Source organism: Podarcis pityusensis (genome assembly GCF_964106645.2).
Source record: "Podarcis pityusensis genome assembly, chromosome: 5".
Taxonomy (NCBI): Eukaryota; Metazoa; Chordata; class Lepidosauria; order Squamata; family Lacertidae; genus Podarcis; species Podarcis pityusensis.
This window is the reverse complement of record NC_138032.1, coordinates 39,314,469-39,332,082: the sequence shown is the minus strand read 5'-3', so window position 1 is coordinate 39,332,082 and position 17,614 is coordinate 39,314,469. Positions and strand designations below refer to the sequence as shown.

Here is a 17,614-nt window from a genome sequence, read left to right as displayed (position 1 = left end):
TTCAGCAGCGCTCTGGTCATGTTTTTATGTTAAGTTTGCGATAGACTGATTTGGCAAAATGATGGCCTCTCAGCTTAGTTCTCTAGCTGTGTGATGATAATGATGTTGACTTATGAGGGTGAACACAATAAAGATTGCAAAGCACTTTGCAAATTCCAAGTGTTTATACCAATGATAAACAGAAGCAGCAACAAGAACAGCATGTGACACAGGGCATGGTGTGCTGGTGCAATGGTTGTGCCTCATCTTGAATACTTGTTTGCTGTTGCAGCACATAGAATTATGCAATACAGATTATAGTTAACAAGCTATAATATGCCGATAATACAGCTTTCAGCTTGAATGGCAATCATTGTTATTGATGGCTCTTTTTCATCCAGAAGGAGGTCACCAATTATGCACAAAATGAAAAGCTTGCTTCATTCTTCGTATAAGGATGGCACCCTGAATCCAGAACAATGTATTTTTTTCATATCCTTGTTAATCAGGCTGTTTCAAGTACTGTTGCCTGACATTAAAGGTGTCACCATTAATACCATCTCTATGGCAATCACAAATCTGCTCTACCAGAGGCTATTTCCACCCTGGATGCAGGTGCTGCCCATGGAGTTGTCAAAATGAAGCCTTCTCAGATTCTATACTTACGTTTTGTACATGATAGAAGCCAAGGGGTGGGCCTCGCCCAGTGTTCTTCAAGGGTTCTGTGGAGAAGGCCTCATCATGGCGGTGGATAAAGCTGTGAAGAAATACAAGTTTTATTGTTGTTGCTGTTGTTGTTGTTAAATATATTTATCACAGGTATGTTCCATAGTTGCATATTGCTACACAGGCAGAAACCATTAAACACTAGCTCAGTTGAGGTCTGATGGTCACCACTGAGGCTTCCTATACTTTGAGTGCTACGTTCCTGTTGGGGGTACTCACATACTGAAAGGCAAGTAGGACAAGGACCTGAGGGGGAATAATCCTCAAAGGGTTCCTCACCCCATCATGCAGGGATCCCTCATAGTTCTTTGCTGTCCTCCTCTTCTCCTGTAATAATTAATGGCTTCCACCAAAGGAAGGTCTGATATCTTTACTCTAACCTCCATCCTTTAGCCTTTTAAACGCTAAAACGTTTTGGCTGTCAGGAATCAACCTCTGTCAATCTAGGTTCTCCCATCTGAAAAGAATGGGATAGCCACCGAAGGGCAAAGGAAGGAGAAACCACAATATCCTAAGGTTATCTGAAATGGGTAAAGGGCAAATAGAGAAGGAAAGACTGTAACTCACTTAAACTGGCAGAAGATGTCTGCATATTCTGCTGAGATGCTAGATGCCTGCAAAACGGTCACTCTGAAAGTGAAGATGCTGCCCAGCTTCAGGTGCTCAAGGGCTGTCTCTAAAGGCCCATCCACCACAGACTTCTCTGAACTGTCCAGGAGAAGATCCTCAGGGGTGGCTGGAGAAATAGAATATTAAAGTTATAAAGGACATTTCCTCATTGGTATAAAGCAGATGCTTCCTCATATCCTAAATGGTGCACACATCAAAGTGAGAGCAGAAGAAGACGTCCTGGACACTGGAAGGAAAAAGCTTGCTTGTCCCATTGGTGGACTTTCCTGTACAAAATAGCACGGTGGGCACAACAGCTGAATTCTATGGCTTTGCCAGGTAGGGTTGGAATGACTCCTGCCTGAAACCCTGGAGAGCAGCTGCCAGCCAGTGTTTACAATATTGGGCTAGATGGCCAAAGATCTGACTTGGTAGAAAGCAGCCTCCTAGGTTCCTAATTCTCACAAGTGGAACTTGCAGTAAAATGCTGTAGTGTATAATCATCTCCTAGAAGGAGCATTCCTGTTCACGTTTCCTGCTATATGTCCTGGCATGTGACTGAATCCCACCCCAAATAGCAATGGTTTGGAAGTGTCCCGGAAGCCTTATCTTTTTAAAAACATTCTTCTTCTTTTTAAATCTCATTTGCTTTACTGTTTTCAACCACAAGAAAATATAGAGTGGCTGTTGATGTAGCTGTCCAATGTTCTTTATGAGGAGCTCCAAAAAGGGGCTCAAATCTTTGGCTTTTGCTGCTATGCACACAGTTCCTCAACCCCTTTCTGACCTAAAAAAACCCCTTCACCTGCACAGGTGTTGTTGTTAACTTCATCTGCAGATGGTCCTATGTCAGTTACTTGTCCCTGTCCCTCTACGATACGCAGCTCCTCCTGTGAAGTTCCAGAGCGGGACATTCCCACTACAGGACAGGACTCAGACTGGAACTATAAGGAAACAAAGGATAGGAAAAGAATACAAGATAAAGGTATGATGGTTCTGGGTGGTGTCATTAGGTTTCCCTTGCAGTGTTGTATTTTGCTGTTCTCCTTTTTAAACTGTGAGGTTAGGGAGATACAAAGTCAAGCTCAAGATGCAAGTGAAACCAGCTGATCTAAGAAGAGAGGAACTTCTGGGCTATGAAGTTCCGTTATTAAATAACTCAAAAGAGTTCAGTAAGATAAGAACACATAGGACTAACTTATCTCTTCTCAGCTAGAATTTTATTAGCAAGAGAATAAACAGCCATTGTGCCATCTATTGAAAAATGGCACAACAAAATATGAGATTATACATCAATTGCCAAATTATATTATATTTATCAAACCTATAGGCAGGATATTTTCTTGTCTAAATTGATTAAGTTTGTAGAAAACTGTAGTTAATTGTAGGAGATGTTAATTCACACTGTTTTGAAATTTAGCAGTGCTGTTGGAGTTTCTTCTGTCCCTTATATTGCATCTTTCCTTTTTTCTGTTTTTGTATCTCTTATTCTCTTATTCAAACATGGTAGAAATAAAATATAAATATGATCAAGGAAGAAAGGGGGGAAAACTTGTAGAGCTTTATATTTATCAATAATAATCTGATATAGTATTTGCTGCTAAATAGTAAACATTTAATAGAATCTGGACTGAAATCCAAGACTTCAAAGGTCGCTAATGTCAGTTTCCATGTCACTCAGAAGAAACAAACCAGCCTCTCGGTTTTCCATATGTTAATATATGTAAATTCATGTAAATTTAAGCCATCTTTTACTTAGCTTTGGGCATAAATTACAAAGAACAGAAGGTATGGCATACAATTGAGCAGGGTAGTTGAACAGAAGAGAACAACAAGAGAACAACAACAAGAGAACAACAACAAGAGAACAACAACAAGAGAACAACAACAAGAGACAACAAGCTTTGTTGTAACTCAGACTCTAAGTAGTCTCTAGAGACCAACATTATTACTTTGCCACACTACTGAGCCCTCTGAAACTTCTGAATCTGCACAGCAAATTGGTTAATTAATAACCACTTATAACCAGTTAGGTTCGGGTCTGAGTGTGATCAACAATCTGGGATGATGCTCAGCTAGTTCTGTCTTCCATGGCATACCTTTTCAAAGTGCTGATCATCAAAGGAAATTTTGGCTGTTCCAGATTGCCGCACTCCTGAGCCATAATCTGGTGCTTCTTCATCAGCTGGAAACAGGAAGGCATCAAGAGGTTATAGTAAGGAAAGAGAAGCTCAGACTCCCCAACAGATTGAGAGCCATAGCCAGGAACTCTTAAGCTGCAGTCCTATATCCACTTCCTCATTGGACTCAGTAGGATTCCCTTCTCAGTAGAAATGCCTAGGATTGCACTTTTGCTCACTTATCTTTTCACATTTATATTTTCTTATGAATACATTTTATCCCACCTTTCCTTCAAGCAGCTCAAGAGGGCATGCAAGGTTCTCCCCCTCACATTAAATCCTCACAGTAACCCTGCGAGGTGCGTTCGGCTGAGAGACAATGGATAGCCCAACGTCACCCCGAGAACTTCATGGCTGAGGGGGGATTTGAACCTGGGTCTCCCCATTCCTAGTACAACACTCTAATCCACAAGAAGGCACTAGGGAACTGTGCAGGGCAAATACAGTCAGCCACCAAGTGTGATTGCATTTGGACTGGCATTACTCCAAGTTTATTTCTGCATGTGGTAAATTTCTTCTCTGAATACCATTATCCAGCCACACTGTGAGGAAAGAAATATAAAAAGTGGGGATGGTTGGTTATCTGGATGCACCTTGACTCATCCAAATGAATGAGAATGAGGAAAGGTACCACTGGAAGTCAAACAGTAGATGGTCTAAATTTCACTACATCAAGGAAGAGCAAATGCCTCTGCTAAAATTAAGCATGATGCTGAAAAATGTGGAAACAGAAAGCATCAATTAATCCATCTCTTTGCCATCAAAGTTACAAGCTGCTCTGTCCTTATTTTAGCCCAGCACAACTGTGACTGCACCTCCAGAGAAATGCAGTTGGCTTATAAGGCATTGCATTTTATTTCATTGACCGATGGCTCCCTGTGAAATTTTGCAGGATATGCTTAAATTGCTCTTTCCTTGTATGACAGAGACATGGGGTTGTGCATTTCTCCGTATGATGCTTTGAAATACACATGTTATGTAAACATTTAATTTAAAATATTTTATAGGGTAATAACAAACACCCAGTCTATACATGAACAGGATGCAGAGAAGGCACACCTACACAGTCCAGGAACAGTCTTTTGGGCATAGAACTGTTGGAATATGAGTACTACGCAGCTGCAAACAAGCAGCTCGATGTTTACATCACATGATGTGGCTAGCCCTGGGAAAGGATGTACAGGGATTTGTTCTTTGTGTAATATGAGACCTTCCTGTTGCTTTTGTGAAGGAAGTCTCTCACAGTTGCTCGGAGGAGACTGAACTGATCGGACACGTTTTTGTACAGTTGTACAGTCAGAAATAAACCGTAGAAATGTAATAGACTTTCTGACTATCTTCTTTCTCCTGCTGGTATGCAAGGGGGAAGGGGGTGTGCATCTTCCACGCAGGGAGATGTCGCCTATCAAGATCTTCCTGGACTCACGTGATGCCAGCCAGGATAGGTCACCGGCAAACATGCCCTGGAGCCTGGGAGAGGGGCCAGCCTCTCCCGAGGGGGCATGTTTTTCAACAAGAACAACTATTTAAAACACAGGTTCACTTCTGTTATAGTTGTAAAGGTGTAGATGGTTATGTATGAATTCAGTAAAATCCATATATGAAGTAATATGACAGCATGAGCTGTGACATGCTGCAATGCAGAATATCCCTAGAAATCTTTGAAACGATGTGCCTATGTTTGTACTAATTATAGATAGAGGCAGGATATACATCCATTCCTATAGATCAAGGTGAACCCAACTGGTGCAGAAATACAATGGACACTGAGGATTCATACCAGTGATTTCTGCACTTGAAAAACAGCATATGTAGCAGCAGTTCCCCACTCCCCCATAATTTTTGATGTTAACCACACTGCATGTCTGGGCTATGCATGGAAGAAGCTCACAACATACTAGCTTGGGATATTACACTGCCCTGGTGTAATACCTAAGGTATATAAGGTAGAGATAGGCAATTGGATGGACTCAACCTGGTCCCTAGAAGCTTCTCAATTGGCCTGAATTCCAGGGACCTGTGTTACAAAGGCTGAAACACAAGGCTGCTGTATATTCTTCACTTGATGGCTGCATGTGTATGCTTCACTGGATGACTGCAACTAGAAGTGGTGAGCTGTACCTATTTCTTTTTCTCTCAGAAAACAGGATCTTCAATCATTTTTAAGTCCACCTTCTATTAATCCCTGTGATTAACTAATTGCTACTGCTCAGCTTTAAGGGAGTTTGACTGAATGATCATATTATGAAATTCTGCACACTGTCTTGAAGGGAAATCATTGCCTCCAATGCAGTTTATAAAATCATATAAAAATAAAACAATATAAATGTGTGAATAAGCCATTAGAGATCAAGTACCACAAGAGAAAACTTATACATCACCTCAAATGGAGTCAGTTCACACATTCAGTTGTAACCCATCAAATGCTGCCTAATCAAATTATGTATGAACTGGTCTTTGGTCAAAGGACTTGCATTACCCACGGTGAACAGCAACAGGTGATTTGGCAGAGCCCTTCCCTTAGTACTAAACACTATGTACCTTAGTTAATAATTCCAACAAAAGGCAAAGGGCTCTTCTGCTCTCAAGCCCTTGTTAAAAATGAGCTGCTTGCCAGGAGAAGAGGGAATGGTTGTATAAATGCAAGTGCCTAGAACAGGCAAGTCCTCTAGCCTGAGGCCCTCCAGATGTTTTGGGCTACAATTCACATCAGCCCCAGCCAGCATGGCCAATGGTCAAGGATGATGGGAGCTGTAGCCTAAAACATCTGGAGGGCACTAGGTTGGAGATGGCCAGCCTCGGCTGTCCCTCCTTCTCCATCTCCAGCCACCTCTTACCTGAGATGGCCTGAACAGCCACGCGCAGGAACCCTTTCACTTCCCCCTTCTCGCTGACAATGGCGACGCGGTGCACCAGAGGTACAGGATACAGCAAGTTGCTGAGATACACAAAGGCTCTGGAAAGAAAAGTGACATAGGAGAGTGGTCACTGCGCCTCACGCACGAGCTTCTCCAAACATACTCCATAGCCGATGGTAGCTGGGACCACAGTTCACCGCTCACATCACAACATGGTGCTGCAAAGCAAAACTAAAGAAAGGCAGCCATGGCCAGCCGGACAGAGAGGGGGAATTCAGCGTGCTTAGAACAGAGTTCCTGTGCTGAGCAGTGAAGCGAAAGTGTAGTGAGTTAGTGAGCGCTAGCATAGCGTACCTCTCGTTCTGTCATCTCCCATGGCTGAAGGGAGGGGAGGGGGGTGCTGGTGCAAGAAGGAAACTAGGAAAAGGACCTCTGGCAGGAGAGACTAGACAACTAGTACCCTGGGTGCTGTAATTCGTCCAAGGTCCTGCTGCTGAGTAACAGTGGGGCAAAAGGGACAGAAAAGAGGACAAGCAAAGACAAAGAGGATTAGAGGTTTAAGGCAGGGAAAGCAGAGGGGTGGGGAAGAAAAGGGAAGGAAGTAGGGAGATAGGTTCCTTCTAGAGAGGGAAAACTCCCCAGGACTTGAGAGACACAAATTGTGCTGAATTTTAGGCCTGCTTCAAAGGAGCTGTCAACTAATCAGAGTTCCTTCGTAGAAAAGAAACATGCCTTTAAAGCAGGGGAAGGAGACCTGTGGTATTCCAAGTGTTGTTGGGTACCCATCAGCCCCTGGTAGCACAGTCAATGGTCAGTGATGGCAAGGAATTGGAATCTAGCAGTATCTGGAAAACTACAACCTTCCCACCCCTGCCATAAAGAGTATAATATGCTGCAGCCAGCTTCATTCCACCCACTAATATTAGGGCACTGATGGTTCCCCAGGTACCTGTCTTCCTTGTAATAAACCCATGAACTGGGTGGGGCAGTATCCAATATCCTTGATATAAATAGAACCCCCCCCCTTTCCCTCTCTCCCTGTCTCTATACACACACACACACACACACACACACACACACACACACTTTGCTTGGGTTATTTCAGTTTGGAGAAGACATTTAATAAAAATTATAGTCTATGGGGGATCTTGAATCTTTGACATGAACCTGTCTAGCCTATGCTTAAATATTTACACTGAAAGTTGTTTTTTGGGAGGGGAGTTTACTGCTGCTGCTGTACTGCTGCAACCAATGACTGCCACCCAGGGTCATTATGGTGAAGTTGAAGGTAGTACTCAGTGTGAGATGGATGGCGCCAGATACCTGTGTCCTCCTCACCTCAGGTTGAATGAGTGGTCATCACGGGATTTGGAGCATTGTCCCCTAGTGAGCTCTATTTCTCCATAATATCTGAATTGGGAGAGGCTATGCAGGCCCTAGATTAATGACTGGACTCAGTGGTGGGGTCAATACACTGAGCTTGAATCTGGGCAAGATAAAGGCTCTATGGGTGTGGTTCTGGAAAATTGGTCAATTACCTGCACTGGGAGGGGTTTCACTCCCTCTAAAGCAGTGGTGGCTAAACCTGGCCCTCCAGCTGTTTTGGGACTACAATTACCATCATCCCTGACCACTGGTCCTTTTATCTAGGGATGATGGGAGTTGTAGGCCAAAAACAGCTGGAGGGCCAAGTTTGGCCACCACTGCTCTAAAGCAACAGGTTAATACTCAGGACCTATGACCTATGACTCTTGGACCTAGCTAGCATTATCATTGGAGGCACAAGTGTCTTCAATGGCCAGGAGTACCTACACCTGCTTTGGCTGGTAAGACAGCTTTGGTTGTTTTTGGACTGCAATAGCTTATGCACAGTAGATCATGCACTGTTAGTGTCAGTACCTGATTGCTGCAACATGCTTTATGCAGGGCTACCCCGGGAAACGTTCAGCTGGTGCAGCATGTCAAATTATTGGCAGGAGTAACTTTCCAACAGCATGTAACACCTGTGTTGCAGGAATTGCACTGGCTGTCTGTATGCTATCAGGTCAGCTTTATAATTTTAGTCCTAGTGAACAAAGCTCTAAACAATGTGGGACCAGGGTACTTACTCCCTATAGGTTGGCTAGAGCCACTAGAAATTATCACTGAGATTGTCATAGGCTGAGCTTTTAGATGTGCTTCATTATCCATACTCAAATCCCTCTTTACTGAGAAAGGAGCACTCAGTGCAATAGCCCTTGCATTATGGAAGATCTCCCCAGCAGATGTGAGGCAGATATTATTATTATTTCAGCAAACATTCCAGTAATGTTAATTTTTATCTGATCACTTTTGCAATAATAGCAATATGTTTATTTATATTGAATTTCATGTTGGTTTTAGTTTAGACCAGTGTTCCCACCTCTGACAATAACATTGAACCTTGTTTCTGTCTTCTCTGATATTACCTGTCCCTCCCAGTAACGTGTCTTCTTAAAGTTTGACAAGCATCCCTCAATGCCCTCATCCAAGTCTTTTATAAAACTTTTAAGCAGCAGAGGACCTAGGACACAGTCCTCTGGCACTCCACTCAAAACTTCAGGTTTATGCCAAGCCATTAGTACTGTAAGCATTTGTTGGGTACAATTGCTCAATCAACTATGAATTCACTTAGCAACAGTATCATATCACTCAACCAACATTTTCTCATCTTGTCAACAAGATAAAATGGGAGACCTTTTCAAATTCTTTGCTGAAATTAAGATATATTGTCTTTGTTGTTCCCATGATCTACCAGACTAATAACTTTATTAAATGAACACATATTAAGAGATTAAGAAAGAACCCATCCAAGATTAGAAATTTATAAACAGCCTTACAGTATTTATATTATTATAACGGTATACAATATGTTGCATTATTATAATTGTTCACGTCATGGGAATCAATAGGAAGTAACTAGTTAAAGGACTGGGGGCTGGTCACATTATCAGAAAGAAGGAATAAGTCCCACTGAACCAGATGATACATGTCTCAGAACTTGTTGGTAGGGAATGATGGGCATTCTGGCATTGATTTGGGGTATATTAAGTCTCATATTTGATTCACTTCCCATCTAACTGTGAAAGAGAAAGGCACCGGCCACAATCTGGAAGCAATTCCATTCTCATGGTGGCATGACTAGTAATGTCACCAATAAACGTGTTGGCATTTCTTCAACCAACATATATCATAGATGAACTTCAACAACTACATCCATAAATTTGTCAGGAAGGTTGCCGACACTGATAAACCTTTTAAACTGCTACTGAATTTTTGCTCTGCATTTTTTTTAACATAGGGAAGACATACATATGCACCAGGAACTAACGTTAGGGGTGCTTTCCCCTTAGTCTTAGCAAAATAATCAAAACTGAAATATATCTGTACTGCAATCAGGCTTTTAACTATGAAAATGTTTTCCGCTAACGTATGCAACAATTGTCATTGTTTCAAGCCATTCTCCTAAATCTGTGCTCATAAGAATAGTTTAAAAATGATCATATTACATCAGAATAAGTTTATAGTGTGACTCTCTGGGAAATGTGTGGATGAGCATGATCCTTAATATTTTGAAAAGTTCCCCTGCAGATTAACACTTTAAATCTTGTGAACAAATGACAGCTCACCTAATACTCACAAATGGGGGTCTGTGCTTGGAAGGAAGAACTGTTAAAAAGAAAACAGAAATTTCTTTCTTCAGTCGAGAGAAATAACCGGTGTAATCTAAGTATGGACTTGTTCTGAACAGCTCACATCCCTGATGAAATAGCACTTTAATAGGTTATTATTTAATAGGGGTAGCTAACATGGTGCCCTTGAAATGCTGCTAGACTGCAACTACTATTACTCCAACCATTGGCTATGCTGGCAGGAGGGCATCACGTTGGAAGTGGCTGCCAGTGAGTGGAGAAAAATGTGGCAACAACTAGACTTGTTTTAAGTTGGTTGAGTCACTGAAAAAAAGGACACAGCTGAATTTATCTGGAACATTCAGAATATGAATCCTATTGGCCTCAAGCCATTATTTATTTCACCTTCTCCTTTCTCATCTTCATCCCCAAATTCTGAACTCTTAGGAACAGCATAGCATAGAATAGCATTATCCCATAGCATTATGAATCTTACTAAGAAGAAAGTATCAGTTTATTCTTTGCTTTCTGTTTGAAGAGAAAGAAACAACTGCTGTATTTGAGTTGGGGTTTTTTGTTTGATTGATTTTACACAAGAGGCAAGTTCACATGTATCCTTCCAGACAGCATCAATCAAGCAGCAGTAAAAGGGCCTGCCCACAACATGGTTAAGAAATGCCTAGAGCTGGGGTTGGGAACTTGATCTGGCAGGTGGGTTGGTCACCTGTCAATCACCTGATGTCAGGTGACTTTTTTGCCTTGCACGTGTATTGTACAGTGCATTGAAAAGCTCTTGGTAAGACCCAGTAATCAAAATGCCAGGTCTTGAGAAGCCCCTTTCAAAGTGCTGTTTTGCACAGAACAGCACTACCCAAATGGGATGGCCTGGTGGACTGAATTGGGCCTATGGGCCAGAGATTCCCCACACCTGGCCTAGAGAAAAGCAATGTACCCACAAACTTCCTTGGAACAGCCAATCTCGATGCTCAAAACCCATGGGCAGATATTCTGAAAGAATGCAGATAACATCACCTTCTCAAATCTAGTCTCTCTTTTATTCAGCATAATCTTCATCTTCTTCATATGAGGCCTGGAATGTCTTGTTTTGAAATTGGATGGCTAAGAGGAAGCAGGAGGCATACATCTGTTGAAGTGCTATTATGGTCACAGCCAACAAGGGCCCATTATGAAACAGGCCTGAAACCCAGAAGAATGAAGGAACTGGCGAACTGGAGAAGTGGAGAGGCAGAAGCAGTAAGAAGAGAGAGGGGTCAAGTCAGGGACGTTGGGAGGAGACAAAGAGGTAGAGGGATTGATAAAGGAAGGCCGAAAGAGGCTGTGTGTCATTAAAAGAATAGAGTAGGATAGAGGCACTAACCACAAGATTGGTGAGGTGCAAAGATGGCATGCTCAGACCAAAGAAAAGCCTTTCAAAAGGAAGACAAAAGTGAAATAACCCCCAATTTTGCTAAAGCTTTGGAGATAGAGCCAGCAGCTAAAAAAATAATAATAATAAGGAAAAAGAAAAAGAAATCAAAGACAAAGATCCAATCAAAGCACACTTCATGAGAAATGTGAACGGCACAGCTGCTGCATGGGGGGAGTCAATTTTGTCTGACTCAAAAGACCCCCCAAGAACAGTTCACAGGATTGGGGGAGAGGGTGTTCCCTCATTGAGCTATTTGGTAGTTTGGCCTGTTTGTTGATTTAAAATCTGAAATCCCCCAGAAAAAAAGGAAGAAGCCAGCTCTTTCGGTCTGAGACTGCAGGACTCTTCCCCAATCTCCCTCTCTGCCTTTTCTAGGCCCTTTTCCTCCCTTGCTGGCTCCCATTTTCCTGACTCCTACTTAAAAGTGAGGAAACTAAAGCTTAGGACCTCTTGCCCAAATATCAAGGAAAGATCCTTATGTTCATACAAAGTTAAATTAATCCTAGAATAAAGTGAGCAGCTTCTGAGGTGCAGGTTTATGAATGTGGGCCCGTGAAGGGCAGGGCTTTGAAGGTAAAATGATGAATATTTGGTTCTGCCTGAGCAAAACAGGCAAGGATATTGCAAGGACCCCAGTAGGATCCTGCCCCCTCATTTGTACAGAGTATGCATCCATTGCCAGAACGTGGTTGCTTTTCTGCCATTGTGAGAAAATTGAATAGTGTGATGAAGAATCGTATCTTTCTTAACAGCAAACTCAATTTGCAGTCCCAAAGGCACAAGGATGAAGCCTTTCACTGCCAAATATGGAAATTAGAACTAGCCATGTTTGCTTTCAATGAATAATTTCTCTCCAGTGCTTTTCTCTGCCAAATTGTAATGTAGCAGAAATAGCTTCACTCACTTACTAGGTGGGACAACAAATGGCACTGGTTGGTAGGGTCATCCCAAATCATTATGGTGAAGGACAAGATGGCATCCCACTCCAGTTCAGCTGAATCTTACTTGAAGACTGGTAATGGGACAGAGTCCTCCAGAATAGGCTACATGGCATACACAGCTCTGTCCTTCAGCACCTGCTGCCTGAGGTGGCTGCTTCACTCTGGGTGGCCATACAAATGCAACTGTACTTTGAAGCATATTCTGGAATTCATTCCCAGAACTTTATTCACTACCCACTGCTCCTGTGTGCTGAAATCCTAGTTTCTATCCTTTGTCAAAGTTAAATACCCCAAATGCCAGTCTTCAGCATTTGCTGAGCAATGCAAACAAGAAAAGTTTGCCTAGTTTCTTAATGTTTTCAGCATTTATTTCCTGTTTCTATATTCTAGTCCAATCAACTATCCTTCTCTCTGGAATGACGCCCTAGTGTTCCTTTATTGTAGAGCTAAATCTTAGTTCCCTCCATGTCTCCTAGATCAGAATTATCAGGGAACTGCATTAAATGCACACTCCTCACATCATACTGTACAGGAGCAGACAGTGAAACTAGATTATCCTCCTGTTTTTGAGACCATAGGTATAAAATACGTTTTTTAAAAAAACAGTCTTGAGAGAAGGCACATAATTGCAGAAGCTTTAGCTCTGCAGACAGGTTCTGGACATTCACTTCTAAGTCATTGCCTCTCCAGAAGCCATCCCCTCATTTGTCTTCCTGCCAGTTTTCTCACAGTATATCTGATTCCTCCTTAGGTATGCTCAGACCCTTGCTTTTTTGTTTTGTTGGTTTTGCCCCCTCATTTCTGGAACTTGTTAGAGAGCTCACCTGTCCCTGAGTGCCTTAACATGGGAACAGTGTCAGAAAGCAGGTCTCTTATGCGAAAGAGCTAGTTCCTTCCCAGCATGCTCTCCTAAGACCTCACCAACCTTCCTACTAAACTGAACAGGGGGGAGCGGTCGTAAAATGGATCCTGGCCATCATACAGCGGGTACTCCGGAAAGATGTCTTCCTCCAGGTCATCCTCCTCCTCCTCCTTCCCCACGTGCTGCTCGTCAGCAGGCTCGGTGATGTCGGAGTCAGGGTTCGAGAAGGTGGGGGAGGGGGTGAGATCAGCCATGCGCTCGCTCATGCATGTGTTGAAAATAGGAGAGCTGTTGCAGCCAGAGATATCTGAACTAAGGTTAGTACAACAAGATAGGAGACAGGTTAACACCAGCTATTCCAAACACACAGAGAGAGACTAGGCTTGCTCTGCCTTTTCTTTTAGACCAAGCAGCAGTGTTAATAAGGAGGAGGGAAAGGAATGGAAAACCTCCCAGGCCAGATACATCTAACAGAGGAGCCACCAATGCCATCAGCTAAAAATGGTGAAGACCCAATAAATTTGATGCGAATTCCTCCAACAGTTCTCACCAAAACAACTATGGAGCTTGATAAGGTTCTTCTGACTCATTGGTATGGGAAGAAATTCCATTGTGAATCCTGACAATGGAATATATAATGCCTCAGATGTACCCAGATTTATTAAAATTCAATGGGAAACCCTTTCTGCCTGGCCCCCAACAATTCCCAGCTGGTGGCATCACATTTGTTTCTAACAGTTGCATGGGAAGCACATGATAACACACATTATATACTGGGCAGTATATAGGCAGATACACTCCAAATGACACACACAAATGTACAAATCCTACAGCAGGGTTTCTTAGCTGCATTCCATCCTACAAGCTATTTTTTTCTTCAGGTACAAGATCATATTACCTCCCCACAGCCAGCCAGAAGGATCTTCTGCATGGTAATACTGTACAGGTGGGTGGCCACAGTCCTCTATGGCATCTATTTGTAATGGTTCCCACCAATCCAGAGGTCACAATCTGCAAGCAGGCAATCCTGCTTGAAGGGCTACAATTTAAGACTTTAGAAGCTAAGGTGGTCCATCCTGGATCATGGAAAGACCAGGCTCTAAAAGCCTCTTTTGACCTTGCTGTAGGAAATTTCAGCCATCGGTGATGGTATTGAGAACAAGAACATAACTTTGGACACCATGCACTGGACATCATGCGTAGCTTTGTGAAAAGGGCTGTGTCAGCATATATGTGCGTGCATGTGCAGCTCACAGTAAAAGAGCTTCTGCACCGATATAAATGGGAAGACAACCCACTCCAGTACATAAATCTGGAGAGCAGAAAGCGATCCCTACAAAAAGGGCGAGATGCTGTGCAATTATCTTGTTGTGTGATCTAATCTCTACCCAACTGTGGAAGGAATGCTTGTACAGCACAACATCAGTTCTTGGGCCATTTCCTTCCTTGGGTCTCTTCAGTTTGGCATGATATTTTGACAGATCAAAGCTCTCACCTGCCAACCAGCCTGAACCAAGGGAAGCGATCATAAAAGGGGTCTCCGCCTGTCACCACATTGTCACAGTCTTCTATAACACTAGAGGGCACTTCAGCCGCCCGGTCATACATCTCCCGCATCAGGTCCAACCTCTGCCTGCAATGGCAGAGAAAACAAATTACCATAACTCACACAATGGTGGCTGAGTAAGCACTGGGCTACTTGCACCTAAACCATTATCTTACCTGTGTGCCCTCAAAAGCTGGTGCTGAAACCTGCTCTGCTCACTAGAGGCACATTAATACATAGGAGAAATTCCCATCTCTCTTGGGACTGGCAAATAAAAAATGCTTCTCAAACAATAGTGGGAGCCTGTTTATACTGAATTTTGGATTTTTCACTCAAGCGCTAGTGCATGCTCAGAGGAAGTGGATGCATTATTATTCTGGCATGTGCAAAAATCAGAATTTGGTCCAGGTGATGAACTTGTCAAAATGTAGACTGATCAGAGGCATGTCAAATGCAATCTAGCTTTGATACATGTCAAAAAAGGTTTCTATGAGATTTCTGCATATATAATCACATTGCATCAAATAGCAATGTAAGAGAAAGTGGTCATCCTGCATTAGAGACCATAAGCTAAAATTTATCTTTTGACTTTACCTAGCTATTTCAGATAGTATTGGGAAGGAGTATGCTTTGGAAACCAGGCACAGGTTGTGTTATTTTGCTGACACATCCACAAAACTTAATCCCATTTCCATACTCGACTCACCTTGCCAGATCATGGCATACTTGAATGCTTATGTATATAAGTCCTAAAATAACCTGTGAAGGCAACATTAACACGTTTATAGATATACAGTCGTACCTTGGTTTTCGAACAGCTTAGTTATTGAATGTTTTGGCTTCCGAACGCCGCAAACCCAGAAGTGGCTGCTCCGGTTTGTGAACTATTTTTAGAAGCCAAACGTCCGACAGGGCTTCAGTGGCTTCCAATTGGCTGCAGGAGCTTCCAGTAGCCAATCAGAAGCTGAGCTTTAGTTTCTGAATGTTTTGAAAGTTGAATGGACTTCCGGAATGGATTCTGTTCGACTTCCAAGGTACAACTGTATTTCCCTTTGTCAAAGGCACAATTGGCTTATTGTGAAATAAGAGGGCTCACTACCATGTCAGACAATAATCCTATATTCTGTATCACCTTCCTCCCAGATAATCGAAGTTCCTTGACTTTCTGTCAGCCAACTAGTTGCCCATGGTGCTATTAAAATATATTTGCTTACCTGAGTTTCTCCAGAGTCCAGTAATGGGTTGCTCCATTCTTCTGGTCCTGCACCTCCACTGCCACAATAGTCCTTGGGAATGGACGTTTCTCACGGTCTTTGGCAGCATCCGGAGGAAGCAGGTCTGGAGGCAGAGGTGAGTACAGGGTGTCTGTAAGGAGCACAAACTGAAATTGAACCTGGAAGGGAAAGGAAGGGAAGAGTCATTGCTGCTGGCTAGTACTTCCTCATGCACAGAGGTCACACTACTCAGGGCACCCTCTTCTCTCACACCACATATAAATTATGATAGCAGGATCTTCACTCAGACAAGAACCCTCAAAACTTACTTGTCTTTATCCAGGTCAATTGCAGTTGCAGCCAGCTGGTCTGTGGTCCCTCCATTTCATATCTTAAATAATTTAATAACAGCAGCAACCACCACTGCCTTTCAACGGTTATACGAGGATACTTTTTTGCTAATGGACCTGGGTGAAAATACTCTGGTAAAATGCTGCTTTTTCTTATGATTCCTCCCCCTCCCAAGTTTTTTTTAAAGAGTAACTGCCAGTCAAACAACATAATATTTCTCTTAACTTCAAGGCCCTGTGTCCCTCCTCTCATTTATATGTTGGTTATTTCAATAACCATAAAAATTCCCTTGTGGGATCAAACAAAAGTCCATTTAATTAGTTTGGTTTTCAATCACAGCTAGATGCTTTTGGACATTCACAAATCTGGCATGGCCTTTTCCTGTTCTCCAGAGCATCTGGTAATCAGAGATATTATCGGTTTGTACACTGAAGTTCAATATAGCTGTCATGGCTAATGACCAATTAATCAGGGCCAGCCACACCATTGGGCAGGGGGATGCTACTTCCTCCAGTGGTAGATGTGGGGGAGTGCAGGGTGTTGAGGGTACAGTTGTATGTGCCCAGTTCCATCTGGAATACTATTTCATCTGAAGAAACAGCAACAGAATGCGGAACAGACAATGCCAATCACCATTTGTCACTATGACAGAACCTGCTCACCTTCTTCTTCAGCTCCACACTGATGGCATTGGCCTCCTTCAAGAAAATGGCATTGCCCCACAGCTGGTCCCGAAGAGATGTAAACTGGTACCATTTCCACTTCCTGAAGGCCCAGAGCGCCTGCTCAAACTCTCGCTCTGTCCATTGTACTGGTGAGATAAACACTCCACATGGTCACTCTCTTCAAAGAGCAAGTCCTTGCTGACACCCCTTGATTATAGCTCACATTATCTTCTCCTCAAACAAATTGTCTACTGCAGGCTTCCTCAAACTCCACCCTCCAGATATTTTGAGACTACAATTCCCATCATCCCTGACCAGTGGTCCTGCAAGCTAGGGATCATGGGAGTTGTAGGCCAAAAACATCTGGAGGGTCGAGTTTGAGGAAGCCTGGTCTACTGGCAGATGGGCAGAACAAATTCTGGGTGCAATGGCCTTCAGACAGATCCCCCAAACTCTTTTAATACCTTGGGATACATTCTAGCATGCCGAGCTTGAAAAAATATACTCTGAGGACTGGTTTCAGCGAACCACATTCCCTAGCTAGTTAACTTCCCAGCAGCCCCCCTACAAAGGCTCCAAAGGAAACAAGAAGACATTATTGCAA

The 17,614-nt window shown here is 42.9% G+C and overlaps 1 protein-coding gene across 22 annotated transcripts in view; it reads right to left on the bottom strand.

Annotated features, from left to right (window-relative positions):
- The window catches only part of KIF1A (kinesin family member 1A), a 116,619-nt gene that overhangs the window by 34,295 nt on the left and 64,710 nt on the right, over positions 1–17,614 (bottom strand). For 10 of the 22 annotated variants that reach the window (XM_081006652.1, XM_081006632.1, XM_081006633.1 and 7 more), the window contains 8 exons: positions 17,008–17,156; positions 15,995–16,173; positions 14,730–14,867; positions 6,332–6,450; positions 3,414–3,499; positions 2,120–2,258; positions 1,273–1,441; positions 646–736 (listed from right to left, as the gene is read on the bottom strand). In XM_081006652.1, the coding sequence (XP_080862778.1) occupies positions 646–736; positions 1,273–1,441; positions 2,120–2,258; positions 3,414–3,499; positions 6,332–6,450; positions 14,730–14,867; positions 15,995–16,173; positions 17,008–17,156 (1,070 nt within the window). Of the gene's footprint in view, positions 1–645; positions 737–1,272; positions 1,442–2,119; positions 2,259–3,413; positions 3,500–6,331; positions 6,451–13,297; positions 13,547–14,729; positions 14,868–15,994; positions 16,174–17,007; positions 17,157–17,614 lie in introns of all 22 variants that reach the window. The other 12 variants (XM_081006631.1, XM_081006642.1, XM_081006647.1 and 9 more) reach the window with 2 other exon arrangements.